The sequence below is a fragment of the Perissodus microlepis genome, chromosome 7 (genome assembly GCF_051167445.1).
Source record: "Perissodus microlepis isolate ML-2025 ecotype Zambia chromosome 7, ASM5116744v1, whole genome shotgun sequence".
NCBI lineage: Eukaryota > Metazoa > Chordata > Actinopteri > Cichliformes > Cichlidae > Perissodus > Perissodus microlepis.
The window spans coordinates 46,410,469-46,428,756 of NC_140467.1; the positions used below are offsets into that span (position 1 = coordinate 46,410,469).

The 18,288-nt window shown below is 41.2% G+C and overlaps 1 protein-coding gene across 12 annotated transcripts in view; it reads left to right on the top strand.

The window, feature by feature from the left end:
- The window catches only part of nedd4l (NEDD4 like E3 ubiquitin protein ligase), a 43,287-nt gene that overhangs the window by 8,395 nt on the left and 16,604 nt on the right, over positions 1-18,288 (top strand). For 3 of the 12 annotated variants that reach the window (XM_084935435.1, XM_084935439.1, XM_084935438.1), the window contains exons 4-12: positions 1,040-1,078; positions 1,787-1,840; positions 11,534-11,584; positions 14,029-14,090; positions 14,366-14,468; positions 15,253-15,407; positions 16,285-16,420; positions 16,534-16,719; positions 16,838-16,915. In XM_084935435.1, the coding sequence (XP_084791561.1) occupies positions 1,040-1,078; positions 1,787-1,840; positions 11,534-11,584; positions 14,029-14,090; positions 14,366-14,468; positions 15,253-15,407; positions 16,285-16,420; positions 16,534-16,719; positions 16,838-16,915 (864 nt within the window). Of the gene's footprint in view, positions 1-1,039; positions 1,079-1,786; positions 1,841-5,437; positions 6,778-10,844; positions 10,883-11,533; positions 11,585-14,028; positions 14,091-14,365; positions 14,469-15,252; positions 15,408-16,284; positions 16,421-16,533; positions 16,720-16,837; positions 16,916-18,288 lie in introns of those variants that run through there. The other 9 variants (XM_084935432.1, XM_084935434.1, XM_084935427.1 and 6 more) reach the window with 6 other exon arrangements.

The following is an 18,288-nucleotide window of genomic DNA, read 5'->3' on the forward strand; positions in this document are numbered from 1 at the left end:
ATCAAGACACCACATATTTTCAAAAGCGCTCAGAGACGTCTGTTACCCACTAGCTCGATAGTTAGCCGGGGGCAAGGCTCACTAGAGCCGGTGAGAACACCGGACTCCCGGCAGATCGTTTTCAAACCCACAGCTGTCTTTCGCTACTCAGGTTAAACATAATATACAAGTCACTTAGACAACTTAAAAATGTTATTGTTTGGCTTTTTTCAGTATTTTATTTGTTCTTGAGTAAATCGGCTGAGTTTATTAAACTTCACCGAAACAATCTGCACATTTAATTAAAATTTAATAAACTACCATCTTGTCTTTATTTTTAGTTAGCACATACCTTAAACACTTCAAGCTGTAAGCTAGTGATGATTATATAAGAGCAGATGCTGCTGGTGCAATAAACTGTCCGTTTTACTACAATGGATGCATGATCTGATTAGTCGACTAATCGCAAAAATAATCGGTGACTAGTCGACTATCAAAATAATCGTTTGTGGCAGCCCTACATCCAAGTACAGCGAGTTAATTTGTAATTGTGGTATCTCAGTAGTTTTAGTACAGATGTTATTTTATCACTGCTGTAAAACATTTAATGTTTATTATTCAGTGTAACTTGTGAAATTCAGGTTTCATTGACATTTGGGTGTTTAAGTCATTTGAGTCACCAAAGGAATTTTAATGAGAACTGTCACTTAGTTCCCAGTCTAATAAAAACATCAAATGTGTGAGGCAGAAGGAGAGTGGATTGGAGGGGGGGTGTAACTGCTGAGCTGATGCATCCAGAAAGTGGGTGAAAATCCTCACGCCTGTTAATCTGAAGGCTTATTCTTATCAGAGGAGCAAGTTTGCTACAAACCTCCTCTAACAATATAAGAGAGGATCATTGGCATGCCAGATAGAGCCTAATTTTGCACGTGGCCTCTCTTCTCTCACTCTGAGTGGGATGCTTTTCATACATCTGTTCTCTTTTCTGTGTAAACTAATGATGCTGTTTATTGTGTTTTAATGCAGTTATTCATTGTGGCTTCTGTACACTGTGTTTCAGACCCTCAACCCAAAATGGAACGAAGAATTCTACTTTAGAGTGAGTTCAGATTTTGAAATGCTTTCGTGAATGATGATTATTATTTTTATTTATTTTTGCTTTGACAGTCTGTTATTGCTCTACTTTGGAGCAGGAGTTGTATAGCTGTGAATCTTTGGTTGCAGTTTAACATGGCGATGAAACCCACGTCTTCCACCCCTGTAATCAAACAGGACGTTATAAGTATAGTGACATACATATGATAACTCTAGACTGAGGGTGTTTAGTTCATTGTTAGGTGGTTGCTAGGCATCTATAATTCAAGTTTTGTGAAGATAACTCAATAACATTTTGTGAAATTAAAACGATAGAATAGTTTATAAGATTTCATGGGTGAATAAATGATACAAATTGGTCATTTCCTGTTGTTAGGTAGTTAAGTCGCATAATGATGTCATAATGTGCAATATGGATAACAGCCTTTTAAGAGTATAAGCTGTACCTTTGTGTCAACTTTGATTGCTCAACTCCTGATAGTGTAGGAATTGTTTGCAAGGAAACAGATTTTGTGTATTATAGTAAAATGAGTGCAGCTCAGGCTTCTATTTCGATAATTAGACAGCTGACTGCCTTCTAAGACTCTGCACAGTTTTAAATTATTACAAAACAAAAAGCAAGCAGCCAGTTACCCGCAAATGCACATACACTTTGACATAAACAGCAAGCAACGTCTCTAACATCTTCCTTCTTATTTTGTTGCTCCCACAGGTGTGTCCACAGAATCACAGGCTACTCTTTGAGGTGTTCGATGAAAACAGATTGGTAAGATTCCCACTTTTGTAGATTTATTTAGTTGTCTCGTGTCGTTTAATCTGCTTCGTGCAATCTGGTCTCCTTGGAAATATTTGCACAATATATTGTCTTTCATTTAATGTCCTATGGTGATAATTTGCTTTCCAGTAGCACTTTATTTTGTTCTCTAGTCTCAGTTACGCCAATAAAACATAATGACTGTAAAACTGATATTGCTAAATTTGTCTCAAACAGTTCTGCTTTCATTATACCGCAGAGATTTTCAATAACTTAGAAGACGTTTTATTGACTTTGTCTGCCCTCGTGTGTTAACAGTTTTCGAGATGTGAACCATTTTCCCCGGTTTAACATGACATGATTTCATCTTTAGGCTTTGTAGATTATAAACAGCGTACAGTTTGTTTGACTGCTAGTTTCGGTACTCTGCTTTCAGACTGTAATCCACTAACAGCTCCTACATTCCTCTTATGTCAAATTTCTCAGATTTCCCCCACAGACGAGAACACTGGTTTCCTTGACTTGAGAAATTAAAACCCCTTTTAGGCCCTCAGTTGCCTTGACAACTAAATTAAATGTCTGCACATTGTCAAGTCTTGCAGTGAGTAAAACCATCACAAATAGGTCTTGTAATCAATTTACTAATTCACTCTTGGCTCTAAACGTCACCTTGGTTGGAGCATCTTCAGAGAAGGCGTGCATAAGAGAAGTGGTTGCTGACACCGTGGAGTCATTGTTCTGTAGAATAAGCAAAAGGCTCTGCTAGCAGTGTTATTTGTTTCCTATGTCTTCTCAGTAACTCTGGGTCCTGGGTTTGATGTTGTATAAAACAAACAGCGGATGCAGCCCAACATAGTTTTGGTGATCTTGGCTGGATAAGGCACATTCTGTCGGGCCTCTCAGATTCAGGGCTGTTGCTGAGGACCATCGTGGGAGGTTAAAACATTTGGGATTTCTTTGGGGAGTGTCTTTTTGTAACAACACGATCTCTAGTTTTATTTCTAGGTGAACCATATAAAGACATGACTATTTCATTGATCTAAGCATGTAACACATGTCTAACTTGCTCATTTGTACTCCGTCCCTTCTAAAAAGTGCAGCTCTAATTTTCCTTCAGTACAGTGAACACTCTCTGTATAAGAGGATGAGACGAGAGCACAGCACAGGCAGCCTCAAGCACGGTCCTCGCCTTATATGTCCGAAGAGGTGCTTTTTGTCTTTCTCTTGGTGCGTGCCAAGGCAGCTCCCCCACCACTGGTCAGCATTTCGCTTTGTATTAGAGCATAGTACAAATATAAGAGAACTATGTATGACACTGATGGTTGAATTTGAAGAAGCGGCTGAATAGACCTACAGCACAGTGCAGTTTGAAGCAGGCATGTTATGTCATTTGGCAAGCTGGGCTCGCTGCCATTGGACCACACATTGGCATTTTGTTTCTTTTATACAGAACATTCCCCATAACATTTCTCACACAGACACACATTTATTGACTGTGCCTAACACTGCAGGCAGTGTGTCATCACTAAGTGTAACTGGCTGCCAAGCCGTGAGTCTTCCTGTATTACAGTGTCTTTCTTTTGGCTTCTTTGTCCAGTCAGTATCGTTTCTTGATGCCCTCTTGTCCACAATGCAGACCTTTGATATTTATTTCTTTTTTTCATTCGTTTGAAATACTACAGGCTGCTGGTTGCAACTTGTTTTTTGAAAAAGATAATGTGACGCACTGTGGTCTAAGCCATAGGTTGAACCACTCCAAGCGGTTAAAACAAGGCAGTTACTTTTCAAGCGTGTAGCTCTGAAATGGCAAGTTGTGATAGGGGCTTTGTCAGTTCTGTGCACGGAGGCGGATGACTCCCCCACTAACTCTGGCTTCAGGGCAAAGTAGTCCAACTCCCACTTTTTCACATGATGATGCTGTGGTGAATCAAATTGTAGGAGCGTTTTTTACATTAATGTACAGTATGTTGCATACAAAGCGTCTTTTTCTGTGTTGTAACTTGGAGTTAGGCATTAGAATTTGTGCATGATTTCATTCAGCATTACAGGCTAGGATCACAGCCAAGTTGTGTCTCGGACTGCTTTTGGATGCAAAAGGAATGACCTATAAAAGCAGCGTCAAATGTTTGGCTGTGTATGGCAGACATTGCATGTTTATTCTGTTTCAAGTAGACATGCCTTTTCCGAGTGAGGACCATGCTGTTCTGTGATCTGTCAGATACTCTGCTCTTTACTCTCAATCTCACTTTTTTTTTCTTGATCCATTTTTAGCACCAACTTCCTTTATGCTTCTTTTTTTTCTGTTTCCAAGCTGCAAGACATTACAGGATAAATTATATTCTCCAGACTTGGTGTTGAATTTTTGACATGATTGGCACCAAATGGCAATTGGTGATCAATTAACAAGTAACCTTGCTGTGAATCTAGAATCTAGAAGTTATTGATGCTTTCCTTTTCCCTTCCATTTCTTTCTGCTCCTTCAGTTCACGGCATGTCTTTTCCAGAACAGGCTGATTGCAGGCAGCACTGAATGACTGGAACCGTTCAATGCCGAAGGAATTGAGTGGGAGCAAATAAACAGCTGACTGGCATTGCCAACATTGCTGCACTCTTTTTCGTAATAATGCTCTAATTTTATCCAGCTTTCCCATTTTGATCACATTGCTAAACTTTCACCCCTCCCTAAAAATCCAAAGCTGCTCGCCACTTAGTTCAGTTTGATCCAAAAAGAGTGTTTAGTCAGCGATAGACGAACGTTTCTGTAGGTGAGCATGCAGTAGTTCAGCCATTTGTCACTCTAGTTAAGTTTCTATTAACTTATTTTTACATTCAAAGAAATCCACAGTCAAAAGACGAAATGACTTGTATTTAAGATGAATACGTTGGGAACTTCTTTTGTTAAATAATATGAGCCACAATATTGAAAAAGGAATGAGTTACGATTTAATTTAATAGGTGTACTCTTGGTGAGTGGTGTTTTGATATTGAGTGCTACTCTGGGGAAACTGAGCTACTCTTACTGAGATATCAATTTTAGCAAATTAAATCAAATTCCAGATGATGTTTAAATTATGAAGAAAATAGTTTAAAAACTCATGAAGCCAGATGAAAGGACATTAATGAGATGTGGAGGCAGGGGAATTGGCGGGGTTAGAAAAAGTTCATGTTAATAGAGGGGAGGATGGATAAGAGTAAGCAAGCAGGAGGTAGGTGGGGTCGTTTGGGGGGGGGGGGGTTCATTTGCTACGTGAGGGCAGTATGGGGTCGTAACAGGAGATGGCAGGGCCATTTGTAGTCACGTGACTACCAGGCAATCCACCGTCACCTCGGAAACCAGGAGTGCCGGCCACTCTTATCCAATCATGTCGGGAATGCTGGCTGTCACTTGGCTCAGGCTATTTCTGCCGTCTGTCGCTAGTGCTTGATGGTGCTAAGAGACTGGTATACAGGGATCCTCCTCCTTTTTTCTTTTTTTTCTCCTTTTCTTTTTTTTTTTTTTTAAACACCCCCCACCCCCCCACCCCCACCCTCCTCCTCGTAGCCCTCAGCCCTCACTCTCCCTCTCCTTTGAGTGCGTTGTGTGAAGTTGTCAGCTGTTTTGCAGTGGCTGTTTTGCTTTTGTGGTGTGAGTACTTCTTTTCTCAGTTCAGCTTGGTGTGGGAAGGAAAGTTGCGGAAGAGGCTGGGAGTGGGGAGGGGGGAATGGAAGAAAAGAGGATCAGTTGTCTAGCCAAAGGAGAAGTGGGCAACAGTTAGGATACTGAGGCAAGAGCCAGAGGAGAGAACCAGCAGCCACTCAGTAAGAAAGTGAGAGGCAACGGGAGATTTGGACGTGGGGTGAAAATGGCACAGCGTCTGCGTTTGTACTTTGGCTCAGGACACAGTAACACAGCCCCGGACATACTGGAAGGAGACTTTGAGGTGCAGCAGCGAGACGACGATGGGGTCACGGCACACCTCGTGCAGCCACGTCCAGCATCGAGGCCTTCCCAGGACTCTGCTACGGAGCACGTCCCATCGGCGGCTTTTGGTTTCCACTCTGAGCCTTCGCTTAAACGCAGCTCCTCCATGTTCATACCCCAGCTTGCCGCCTACACTGAGCCACGTCCTACTAGGAGCTCATCCATGCACATCTCCCTTCAGCGCTCCAATGGATCCAGTAATGGAGATTCCAGTGGTCATGCTGATGATGTCCCACCACCCTGTTATACTCCTCCAGGACCTGCGCCTGCCTATACCGAACCACAGAGTCAAGCTAACTTTCCGCGGCAGTCCCCTCCTCCATACTACAGCCCTGATTCTTTAAGTGTGCAATCTTCTCTGGCGGAGCCAAACCTTCCCAAGCGCAGGGTCTTTAGTATTGGTTCCAGCAGTCATTGTACGTATAACAGACGCCAGCCTGGCATCAGTGTTGGTGCCATCTACATCCAGAGGAATTCTCCTGACGGCTCTGATGTCCAGCATTTCAGAATCCTTCCCTATGGCGGTACCGGCTGGTCTGTCCAGCAGCAAAGCCTGGACCAGTCCTCTGGTGTTAATGGCACAAAGCAGAGGCTAGTGTTTCAGCTCCAGCAAAATCAGAGCCAGGATCAGAAGCAGGGCAGACAACCGGATGATCCATCACAAGAACAATGCACAGATGCTGGACCCAACAGCTCAAGAGGTTGCCATAGGGTGCGCTACCCTAGAATTCGATTACATAGAAGCTCGTCTCATCAGAGGCTGGTGGTGGAAAATAATAATCAGAAAAGTGGTGCAGACAGTCAGACTATAGACGAGAATGAAACAGATGTGGAGACAGAAGCAAGAAACAGACCTGATGGTTGTACTTTAAACTTTAGTGGGGAAAATCCCAGAAGGCAGCCACATTTCAAGATATATTTTACCCCGGGTGGAGGTGGAAATCAGGATGTGAGCTTTGGCAATGAAGCAACGACAAGTAATTCCAAGGTAAAGAGTGTGGAAAAGTTTAGTAGAAGCATACTCTGCCTCTGAAATGTTTGGTGAAAAATTGTTGAATTACAAAAGCGTTATGTAACATTTATAGACTTGTTCTAATGTTCCTAGAGAAACTGATATTAGAATGAATAGTAAACAAATCCAAAAATAGTGGGTGGCATGTGACATTTAGTTTAATATGACTTGGCTTGTTCCTCTTGTAGCCAAAAGGGTGAGGTCCAGCACTGTCATGGACATAACAAATGAAAAAGCCAGTCTAACACATCTAATTTGCAGTGGTTGCTTAAGTACTATTTAACTCTAAGAATATAGGCTAGACAGGGAGAGATCTGTGTGGTGCTGATACAGGGTGGTGACTTTCCTGGACCTAAAAATCCCAGACAACCTTGCTGATCTAAATCACACATGCTGCTTTTCTTTCACTTCATAACCAGAACGACTTAAAATCTCACACACGTCAGCCAGTTTAGTTGTGCAAGAAATGGATGAATGGATAATTTGTTCCCATGCACTTGTTGCCTTCCGTTTCACAGAAATGCGACACTGGGGTTTTTGATAATACCCTTAAGTGCAGTCAGCACTCTTTAAGAGCTGGCTGTGTCTATTTTTAGTTTACCTCGAGCGTGTTTGTTGGTTTTGAAAGCAGGCAAGCGGCATGTCTTCTCCAGTTCTTGGCTGGTATGGATGTGAATCGTTGCAGCTGCTCAGCAGGCGATTAAGAACTAACATGTCAGTGCAGCCCAAACAATGATCAAAAAGTTTCACAAGCAGCGTCGGTTTCCTCAAAGCCTGAAATCTTTTGGTGTTGCTCTCCTGTCTTATGCATATGTCCAACTCTGGTGCTAGAATGCTATAATCAGTGTATCGAGTTACCCAAATTGCTGTTTACTTATTAAACTTTTAAATACTTTCGATGTAGAACGTTTTGGATGTTTCTTTTAAGCTATTTTTTAAATGGCACTTTAGAGTTGTAAACTCAATTTTTTTAGCCTAAAATTAAATATAGTAGATTTTGAAATTAAATGATAGGGCCGTCATTGCCTGTTTGAGGTTTACACCATTTAGCAAGCAGGATGTAGGTTTATCATGAGATGTTTAGCTCCAGGAAGGACCACCTAAACAGGAAGCTATTTGCTCATATCATGTTTTAGTTCATCTGACCAAACCACTGATTTCATTCATCTGAGTCAACCCCCCCCCCCCCCCCCCCCCAAAACCCCAAAAATTCCCCCGCCACAAACCAGATTGGTTATTTGTAAAAGTATAAACATGCTTTTTTTCCCTTTTGGAGCTAACCTCAAGTGGCCACTCCAGGAACTGCAGTTTTTTGCATTTAATCATCAGCTTGAGTTTATTGCACCTCATCGGTTTCTGCTTGCTTGTATGTGTAGAAGTTGTGACCAGTCGGCTAAAGAATATCTCTTCCCACTCAGTTTGACTGAGCTTAGTCTGCATCCAGGCAGATACTGTGATGCACAGTCCTGCCAGTGATTTCACATTATTCGGGTGATGAAAAAGGAGATGCCAAGATGCACGCTAGCAGTAGCAAAGGTGATGATGAAAAGGGCAAGGGTGGTGTTGATATAGACAATCTAGGTTTGGATAAAAAAAGAAAAGAGAGAAAACGTTTTTAGATCTAGTGGGAAAAATGAACCTCTTCCTTCGCCCCTCATGGTAGTGATTCTCAAGCAACGAGGAAGTCCCCAATTAGACCATAATGACGGGTCTTCCCCAACTGATTGCCTGGAGTTGGATTGCCCCTTTTTAAAACTGGGCTTGGGATGACGTGTGTGTGTGTGTTTGTGTGTGCGCACACCAGATGGACTAGCTGCAAATGGCTATGCCTCTGTGCCATGCCCTCGTTACAGCCCTGCCTTAGTACCCCTCGGTTTCCATTCATTGAGAGCTCCTGGAGGCCAGTAGGCTGGCTATATTTACCTGAGGCAAGATTGTGGACGAGTGGGGTGAGGGCACAGTTTTTATTTTGGTCCGATAGCATGTAAGAGGCATTCAAATCACTTGTGTTGCGAAGGGCTTTTCTCTGACAGCGTGGACTTCTCTGAATTGCATGGTATTATAATACAGTTGTGTCAGCAGGGAGACTGTTGAGAAGGTGAGACAGCCTTTTTACACCTCAGTGCCAGCCTGGACTTGCTCCAGATTGCCCTTTGTCGTAAACACCCTGTCACCACATCTTCCTGTAGCTTCATAGCATTTCCATGTCTTAGCACTTTAGCTGCTTTCCTATAGTCTTGAAAGATTGGAGTGTGTTTAGGAATGATAATAGATTAGGTTTTTACTCGTTCATTACATGTGAATTGAAGTGAAGAGCAAAATATCCTATAAACATTGGCCATGAAAGCCGCTGTCTGGGTGCTTTTGCTTGTTGGATTTAATTACAGGGTCAGAGAGAGATGTTGCTGCAGGCGACATTTAGGGTTTTATTTTTTTAATTTTATTTCATTTTAACATTTTTGGTGCTGTGAGAACCACAAAATCATTTGTAATCCACAGATGTTGCAGTGATATTTCAGCACAAATCTCTGAAACGGTTATATTCTCATCCAAACTTGCCAGAGTAAAATTAGAAGCATGTGAAGAGCAATTGTTTCGGTGACCTACTCGTGTTCAGTTTTCAAACTTTTTTGGGCTAGCTTCCTCTTTTTTTTTTTTTTTTTTTTTTTTTTTTCTTCTCATACCTCAAGCCACTCCTCTTTGTCCACCCGTACTTCCTTCTGTTGGTCTTTGGTCGCACTCTCAGAGTGTAACCTGGTCCTGGGAGGCAATTGCAGACTCAAATCTGACCTCTTAATGACTCTGTAATTAAATCCAACTCCTTATATAAGGTCAGAGCTGAAATGCTTGTTATGGTTAGTGACATTTAAAAAAACAACAACAAAACAGGTTTGCCTGCAGAAGGTGTTGTTTTCCATGTGATAATATCATTGCAATTGCTTATATCATACACTGGAAGTGACAGTGCTACTGTTGTTTATGTGATCATATGGTAAAAGAGTTGTGGTTATGCTGTGGTCAAGTTTGCTTTTGATGCTCTCTCAAACTTGGAGGAATCTTATGTCGGACTGCTTTAAATGAGTTATGTTAACAGTAAGTGAATCGTTTAGTTTGGTTGGTTTAGAAATTGAAAGCATGCATTGCGGTAATTTGCACAGTAGTGACTCCTGTTTTCCAAGAAGGGCTCATTTACAGTGTGGTATTCAGTGGAGGTGGGTGGACGTGCGAGGATGAGTGACTTCACGTGTGTGTGTGTGTGTGTGTGTGTGTGTGTGTGTGTGTGTGTGTGTGTGTGTGTGTGTGTGTGTGTGTGTGTGTGTTTACATGCCTATGCGTTAATCAGTCATCATTTTTATGTGACTCATTTGTAACCTTTTCACTACTGAATTCCAGCTCGGTAAACTGTGGTGGGAGCCCAGTGCAGTCACTCCACAGCTCTTTTTTTCTTTGTTTATCAGAATAAGCTGGTGTTTTGGTTTGTTTTTTGTTTTAAATCTTTAAACACCTTAACCTCAAATCAGTGTAAAAAAAATCCTTTCCAGGCCATGCAGTCTATTCTGTAGAGGCTTAAATTCTGCTTGTTCTTATTCTTCATCCAGTGGTATAATACTGTTTTCAGAACTAAGTCAGTTTTTGATTTTTATTCCTTCTGAAAACTTTTTTTTTGCTGATTTCAAGTTAAGTAACCAAAAATATCACATTTTACTGTCAGATTAAGCATATATACAGTGTTCCACACACTTAATTTACCTGGAAATTGTTTCCACAACTTTCACACGTGCCACAATGTTGAAAATTTCCTCTGTTGTACATTAACAATAATCGGTCTTTAAAGTAGAAAACAGACTGAAGGTTTTTTTAATTTAATTTAATTTTTTGTAATTGTGGTGAGTGGGAGAGCGTATAATTGACAGTCAGTAGGTTTTTTTTGTTGCACTACTGTAGTTGTCTTTGTGTAAATCTGTCACTGCATCATTCAACCCAGCTTGTGTGTCAATCAGTTAGTTTATGCCTGTTGTCTAAATCAGTTGTGTCCTACACACAGGCTACTTCCAAGAATGGGCTTTTCCATCTCGGACAGGTAATCCATACTCGGTAACGGACAAATCTATGGGCCTCTTAAATTTCAGACACAAACCTTCCCTGTTTTAAATTTTTCCTTGTGGTCACATCTGCCCTTCTCTCCCTCTGTCCAGCTGATTTGGCTTTTATCTGGTGGCTGTAGATGTTTTTTCCTTGCTGGGATCACAGGTTTTTCTCCCATAAAGTGTTGCAAAAGGCCTGTCCATAAATAAATCTCGCTCTGAACCTTCTGTCTGGACACATGTGGAAATCTGTCCTGATTGATAGAGAAGCTGATCTTAAATCATAACTAATCAAGTGCAATTGTTTTCAGTAAGACCGCGTGGAAATACTTGAACAGTTTTTCTTTACTGCCTTTAAACTTTAGATTCTCAGGTTTCCACATGTGTTCACAAATTAGGCTGGAGGTCACTGTATTTCTGGATGGGGCTGTCCATGAAATGAACTTCTTTTTGCCTTTCTTTCCACCTGTCTTTAATACATACAAAATGCTGCTGGATAATCTGGTGATTTTTACCTCAACATTGTGGTTTTCCCTTCATTATCCCTACTGATACTTCGGGCTTTTCACAGACACACTCAAACAAAAACAAAGAGTCATTCTTTTTGAATTTCAGCTTCTAAACGTGACCTTTTTCTTTCCCTCTAGACTAGAGATGATTTCCTGGGGCAAGTTGATGTTCCTCTCAGTCATCTGCCAGTAAGTTATTTACATCTCTGCTGTCATTTATTTACGTCTGTATGTGTGTAAAGCGTGAGTGCGTGTGGACACACTGGCTGGTTTAGCACTGTTTTGAATGCTCAGCTGTTTCTTATCTACAATTTTGCTGTTCCTGATTAACCTCTGGGAAGGTCAGGGAGGGAGTTTGTTTGTGTTTTCCCATCTTGAGTGTGAGAAAGTGCTAGTCACAGGTAATGCTTCTGTTGTGATCAAACAGCGCTCTCTGTATTAGAAAGGGAAAGCGGGCTGTCTAGCATGTAAACACACAACATCGACATGCAGAATCAGGGTGCTTGGGAATTTTTACAGTTGAGGTCTGATGCAAGCACAAGCCATTCTCACACCTGCAACTGTTCAGCTGGACTGGACACGAAATGGTTTTTTTTGGTTGTTGTTGTTTTTAAAACCTTCTTAGTAGTAAGTCGGTGTGATGCAAGAGTAAACCAGGTAGTTGTCTCGCGTCTGATGTCCTTCTGTCCTCTGCATACTCTGCACAGAGAACACGTTTGAAGTTGCTTCTTGTGAAAATGGCAAAACCGAGTAGAGCTCTTATGTGCAAAAGGCTTAAGAGACCTACAAATCATCCTGAAGCAGCAGCACCTCTGCACATTTGGGAGCTTTGCTGCCAGCTTGGTTGTGGCTCCCTAAAGTTCTGTCTTAGTTGTCGACCTTAAAAGCCTATCAGTAAAAGTTTTTGGGGTTAATTATTAATGCCCTATTTGGGTCCCACAGTGCCCAGGAAATTATTAGCAGATAAAAGCTTACAGCTGAGTCACGCTGAGAGTTGAAGCCTTGGGACAACATGGATAATATTTAGTCCTGATGTGACTTATGCTAAAAAAAAAAAAAGAAACAAGGCTTGTTTTTAATTAATTAATGAATTTGATTAAACATGGAGGCTTGGCACGAATAACCTGCTGTAATGCTTATACAAATACGCGATGTATAAAAAGGTATGCGTCTGTTTTGTTTTTATTTGGTTTATTTTTTCATGCATTACAGAATTTCTTGTCTTATTCATAGTTACTGGGCATAACTTAGTCATGTCTCCTTTCTCCGTAATAGCTTCTTGTAAATGTCCTTTTACTTTTCATGAAACAGGACATGAATACTGACTCATCAGAGTCCATCTGGTAGCTACATTTTCCTTATGGAACCGTGACCTCCTCTTAGCAAATAACAGGACAACGCCATTCCTCTTTTTCTTGGTCGTCTGTATTTAAGCAGGCTCCACACTCAACTACCTCTTTTTACCGGGCTCTGTGTTGTATGTGGTGAGACCAGATAAATAAAAGCACGTGAGGTCTGAAAGTTTAGCAAATCAAAAACCATGTATGATTGGAATTTCCCCTTTAAAGTCATCTGCTTTTGCACCTCTGGACTTCTTGCAGTGCTGCTGCTAATTTTAGATGGGACCGTGAAACTGCCAGGACATCCATACTGTGCATTTCTGTCTCAAACTGAGCTGACATTTGTAGTAAGGATTATCATCAGGCTGATGAGAACTAGTCTCCAGAGATTCTCAACTTGGAGACCGAACAGTGTTTTCAATGAAAGGGTGTTGATGTTCAAGGTTAGGACAGGAGCTTAGGTAGTGAGCCCGTTGGTCGTTTTTGCCACATTCACAGTTTGCTCCACTGAGGCCTGATTTAGGTCTATGAGTTATGCCATAATGACCTCAAACTACAGGTGACCAGTCATTATAAACAGCTTGAACTGTGCACCATCTTACTCACTACTCACCTGACTCATCAGAGTTGCCTCCCTGTGACTTTAACCTCTTCAGATTGGAGGAGGACAGAGTGGAGCTCCGTAGACTGAAAAGTGTCTGCAGAACTTGCTTTAGTCCACAAGGAAACCATCCTAAATGGGAGCTTGATTGATAAAATTAATATTAGATATTATTTTATGTTAATACTGCCCCTAATATTTTGACTTGGAATTTTGTTCCAACCTATTTCATATTCCTGCTTTGAGGAGCCCCACCTAATATTTTGAGAGCAGTGTTTTGACTGTAATTGAAGTCCATTATTTGGAAACTTGACACTGGTTTTTTTCACACATGTTCTTTTTCCTTTTACAAAACTTTCCAGCATTCAAGATTGTTGTTTTTTTTTTTTTTTTAATTTAAATATGAAAACTGACTTTTGGCCTCAGCGGTATCTCACAGGGCATTATGCGGTGAGCAGCCAGCATGGACTGGTTTGGCCCTGTCAGAGAGCGGTGTGAGATTGCTGTGAATTACAAAAGGCTGCTCAATATGTAACAGGAGAAGCTCAGGATTGCATAATGATCCTGGGATGTCTGTGCAGAGGGTTGTACCCTCTGTTGAAAGCTGGCGACTGTGATATTCTGATATCGCAACATGTGTATTTGCTTGTGTTCACTTAAATGCCGTCAGCAAAAACCTCCTCTATTTGCAGACAGAGGATCCTGCCATGGAGCGGCCCTACACGTTTAAAGACTTCCTGTTGCGGCCAAGAAGGTCAGTTTTGGCTGTGTTTGATATAAAATGAGAAAACGTAGATGGCAAATAGTAGCTGCTTTTTTGTGTCTGTCTAGTTTGCCCCCTGTTAGCAAGTGGAGTAGACAGTGACACATTATTAAAGTTAGATCTTGGTTCACAACACTGTCTAGACTCTGGCCATATTGGAGTCTAGACAACAATAACTTCATGCGGCTGTCAGCTAAATACTGAACTTGGAATTCCAACTAGGACTAATGAGCAGGAAGTATTTAAAGCAGATGTTTTCCTTTCAGTCACAAGTCCAGGGTGAAGGGTTACCTGCGTCTGAAGATGGCCTATCTGCCCAAACAAGGAGGGCATGAGGAGGAGGGGGGAGACATGAGGGAGGAGGCTGAGGTAAGGTCTAATCCTCTGTTGTTAGTATAAACTGCTGACTTTGCATTACCTAAGACATTCTTTGGACTGTTTTTTCCACAATAAAAGCAAACCAGATTCTACTGTTATTCCTTTCTGCCACATGAAGGCAACATAGTTCTAAGCTTGAAAGTAAATGTCCCACTGTGAACCAAAAGTAATGTGAGAGCATCTTTCTTTTTTTCTTTTATTATTTCTCTGAGAATTTGGGAAGCTGCTCACTGCCAGCATCTGGTAAAAGTCTTTTCCAGGTCAGGGTCTGGAAAAAACATTTACAATGTGGCCTGTTATTTGGAGAAAATTGAGCTTTTCCTACTTACTGCTAGAGAGCGAAAGGCTTCACAGATAAGGTGACATTTAGCAGCCAAAGCGTGAAAGCTTAAATGGCACCCCCTCATGTTCATACTGCAAAAAATTTCCTTTTCCCCCCGACTGTCTGTATTTCTTTTTTCTTTTTCATTGTATTAAAGCCTCATTACTAATGCTTTTTTTTTTTTCTTTGTAGTAGCTCTTTTTTCTGCCTACGTATTAAATTAAGCGTAAAATTGCCAGCACTACGAGTGAGATTGTTGCTTAAACATCAGCTCCGTCTTGGATTGTAGGCATAGATACGCCTGCCTGCTGGCAGCTATTAAGTAAATGTTAAGTAAAACATGAAAACAAAAAAAAACAGCAGAAAAATATAACCAGCTAAATCTTTAATGTACTTCTTTGTGATCTTTGGCTTAAACCTACCATACTACCCTTCAACCATACTGTCTTTCAGGGTTGGGATGAGTCTGCTGACTCAGGCTCCCAGCGACCCCAGCAGCTGCTGCCTCCTTTGCCTCAAGGCTGGGAGGAAAAAGTGGACAACCTGGGACGCACCTACTACGTAAACCACAACAACCGCACTACACAGTGGAAACGGCCTTCCAACGTGTACGCCTGATCTCGCACTAATACAGCCTCGAACCTTTCACATGTCACTGTTGGTTTTTATACATGAAAAAAATCTGTGTTAAAGTCTGAGGATTTTTGCCCATGTACTGCAAGCTTAGTGGGGAAATACTCTTCAAAAATATTATTTAAGATGGTTTTTTTTTTTGGTTTTTTTTAAACATCAAAACAACTGGCGTCGGCCACAGTTATTCCTATTTGTAGACATTACACTCCTTTAAAAATTGATAATTGGACATTTTAAAATATACACAAATTCCCTCTCTATACACACAATAATGCCATATTCCATGTCTCCACTCAATGGGGAAATTATTATTATTAATTATATAGATGTATTAAAAAGAAAAAATGAATTACAATATTTTCAATTTTTGAGCTTTATCACTTTTTCTGCTAAAAACTAAATAAGTGTACACAGGGTAAAAACAAAATCCTGCATATAAGGGCCCATTAGCTTAGCTTAGCTTAGCTTTGCACAAAACTGAAGACAGAAGAATGGACTGAATGTCAGTAATCTAATGTGTTTGTCCTAGGCTAGCCTTCTGACTTAGCTTTATATTTAGGAGACAGATAGAAGAAATGCTTTTAACCTTCTGAGGTAGCTCTTAGCAGTAAAATGAAAAAGCATATCGCTCGTCAAAGTAATCCTTCAACAAAGTATACACGGTTGACAAAACATGGACATATTTTATATCATCATTATTCTGAGCACACCTGATAGACTGTAAATTGTTGTTGAAATAACTAAATATAACAGTGTTTGGCTCTTGTTACTAAATAATCCTGCACAGGAGAATTAATTCATGATTATTAACTTTTGGTTTCCATTCACATTTTCTCACCAAATCTCTCTCAGAGACGTGATTTCAGAGATTGAGAGTGACAATCAACAGCGGCAAATCCATCAGGAAGCCCACCGCGTTTTCCGATCAAGGCGCCACATCAGTGAAGACCTGGAGAACGAGCACCTGGAGCCCAGGGACTTGGATAATGTGAGGGGGAAAAAAGAGCAGTCCACTCACGCACACTTAAACTCATCTACAGTGGTAAAATTTCCAAAAGATCTGTGTTACATCAAGATTTTGTCTCTTTGTTGTGCCGGTAGTCTTGGGAGCTCATCACAGAAGAGGATAACGACAGCTTGGCTCAATCTCTGCCCGGTCCCTCCTCCGTTTTGACACCACAGCACACACCAACACCCATCACCCAGGAGTTCTCAGAAGACTTAAATCTGAGGCTGTCGCTGACTCCCGATACAAACGGCGAAGTGCCAGGGCCCAGCTCTGCTTTGGTGAGACTGGAGAACCGTTAATTTTGTCAAAAACCTGGACCTGATGTAAATGTAAGCAGCCAAAACAAGAGGCAGCGCTGCCAGTGGCGTTTATTCTCTCTTTGCTTCCTTTGAACAGAGCCAGCTGTCAAACAGACTCCGTTCCTCAAGTATGACGGATGGCGTCAGTGATCAGGCCCAGGCTCCTCCTCTTACGGTACATATTTCTAAAGCCACAAACCCTTCCTCCAGCTTTTTCTACTTTCCTTCTCTTTCTGTGTTGTCTAAGCAGGTTGCTAATGTCTCATTTACCTCCTCCTCGTGGATGTGTCTGTCCTGTTAGTTTACCACATGCTAAATCACCTTTCTTGCTCCTCTTGCATTTCAACCTCCAGCAGATGCTACTACCCAGCTCACCCTTTGTTTCTTCCCTGCTTCAACTGTACCACTTATTCTACTTACTTTACTTTTTGTCTCTCTAGGATTACCACACCTCTTCGTCTCTCATCACTGCTCTTTGTGATTCACATTCCACTGTGTTTGATTTGTTACGTCTCACCAGAATCATGATTCCACTTAAAAACTCTGAGACAAAAAAGTAAGATTAAGAAGTGCACCAGGGTTCCCCTGGAGTCCTGAGTCATGGCGTCAGATGGGATTCAGCTTAACAAACTGTCACAAGATCTGAGTCAGATGTTTGTCAGTCACACAGCTGAGACACAGCAGTGAGCTTTAGCATTGTTAAGAAGAAGTGACAGTACAGGTGCTCGTGTCTTTCTTTCCCTTCCATGATACGTTTCTCAGAACTGGACGACTGTTTAGAAACCATTAGAGGGGGAGGGGGAGCATTTGTTTGAGGTCTATACAAGGTTTAATGTTTTCCTGTGGGCGTAGTGAGCAACCACAGGAAATCCCCCCCCCCCCCCCCTTCTATTTCATTATTTTTTTCTTTTGTCAATTTGACTGTAATATACTTTAAAATACGTCATTAACTTAATAGGAGGATATGAGGTAGCTTTAATTTGACGGTACAGATTTAAAATTGTTCCCATATTTTAGTTTTCTATTTGTTTTGGCAGTAGTAGCTATTAAATTGCTTTATAAAAGGCTGCTGTTGGAGGACTGATATTGTTTATGTACTTCTGTGTAAGCAGAACAACACCTAGTTGCATATCTGCGTTTAAAACGGAGAAACAAAACGTGTACATGAAAGAAAATACATTTTCTTTCATTTTTTTTCCTTCAAAATTTGATTGTTTTGTTAAGGCTGGTTCCTTTTTCCACCTTCAGCACTGTAAATCACTTACCTGCTTGCACATTTTCAGGACGCACCTGTTTCTGGTTGAAATTAAAGATGCTGCACATTGAATGGAGGGGGAAAATCTGTTTTCCAAAGGTTATTGATTGCACAGGGATGATACTTCTTTTTGTCCCCCTCTTGCCAATCACAGCAGCCATTTGCTTCACTCTGTGTCCTGTGTCCTTGCTGTTCACAGTCACTGTGCTCTTAGGCCCATAACCAAAAGATTCTCTTGTCTTTCTGCCACTCCTCACCTCCTCTGAGAATGAATTTTCCCCCCTTTTGTCCAC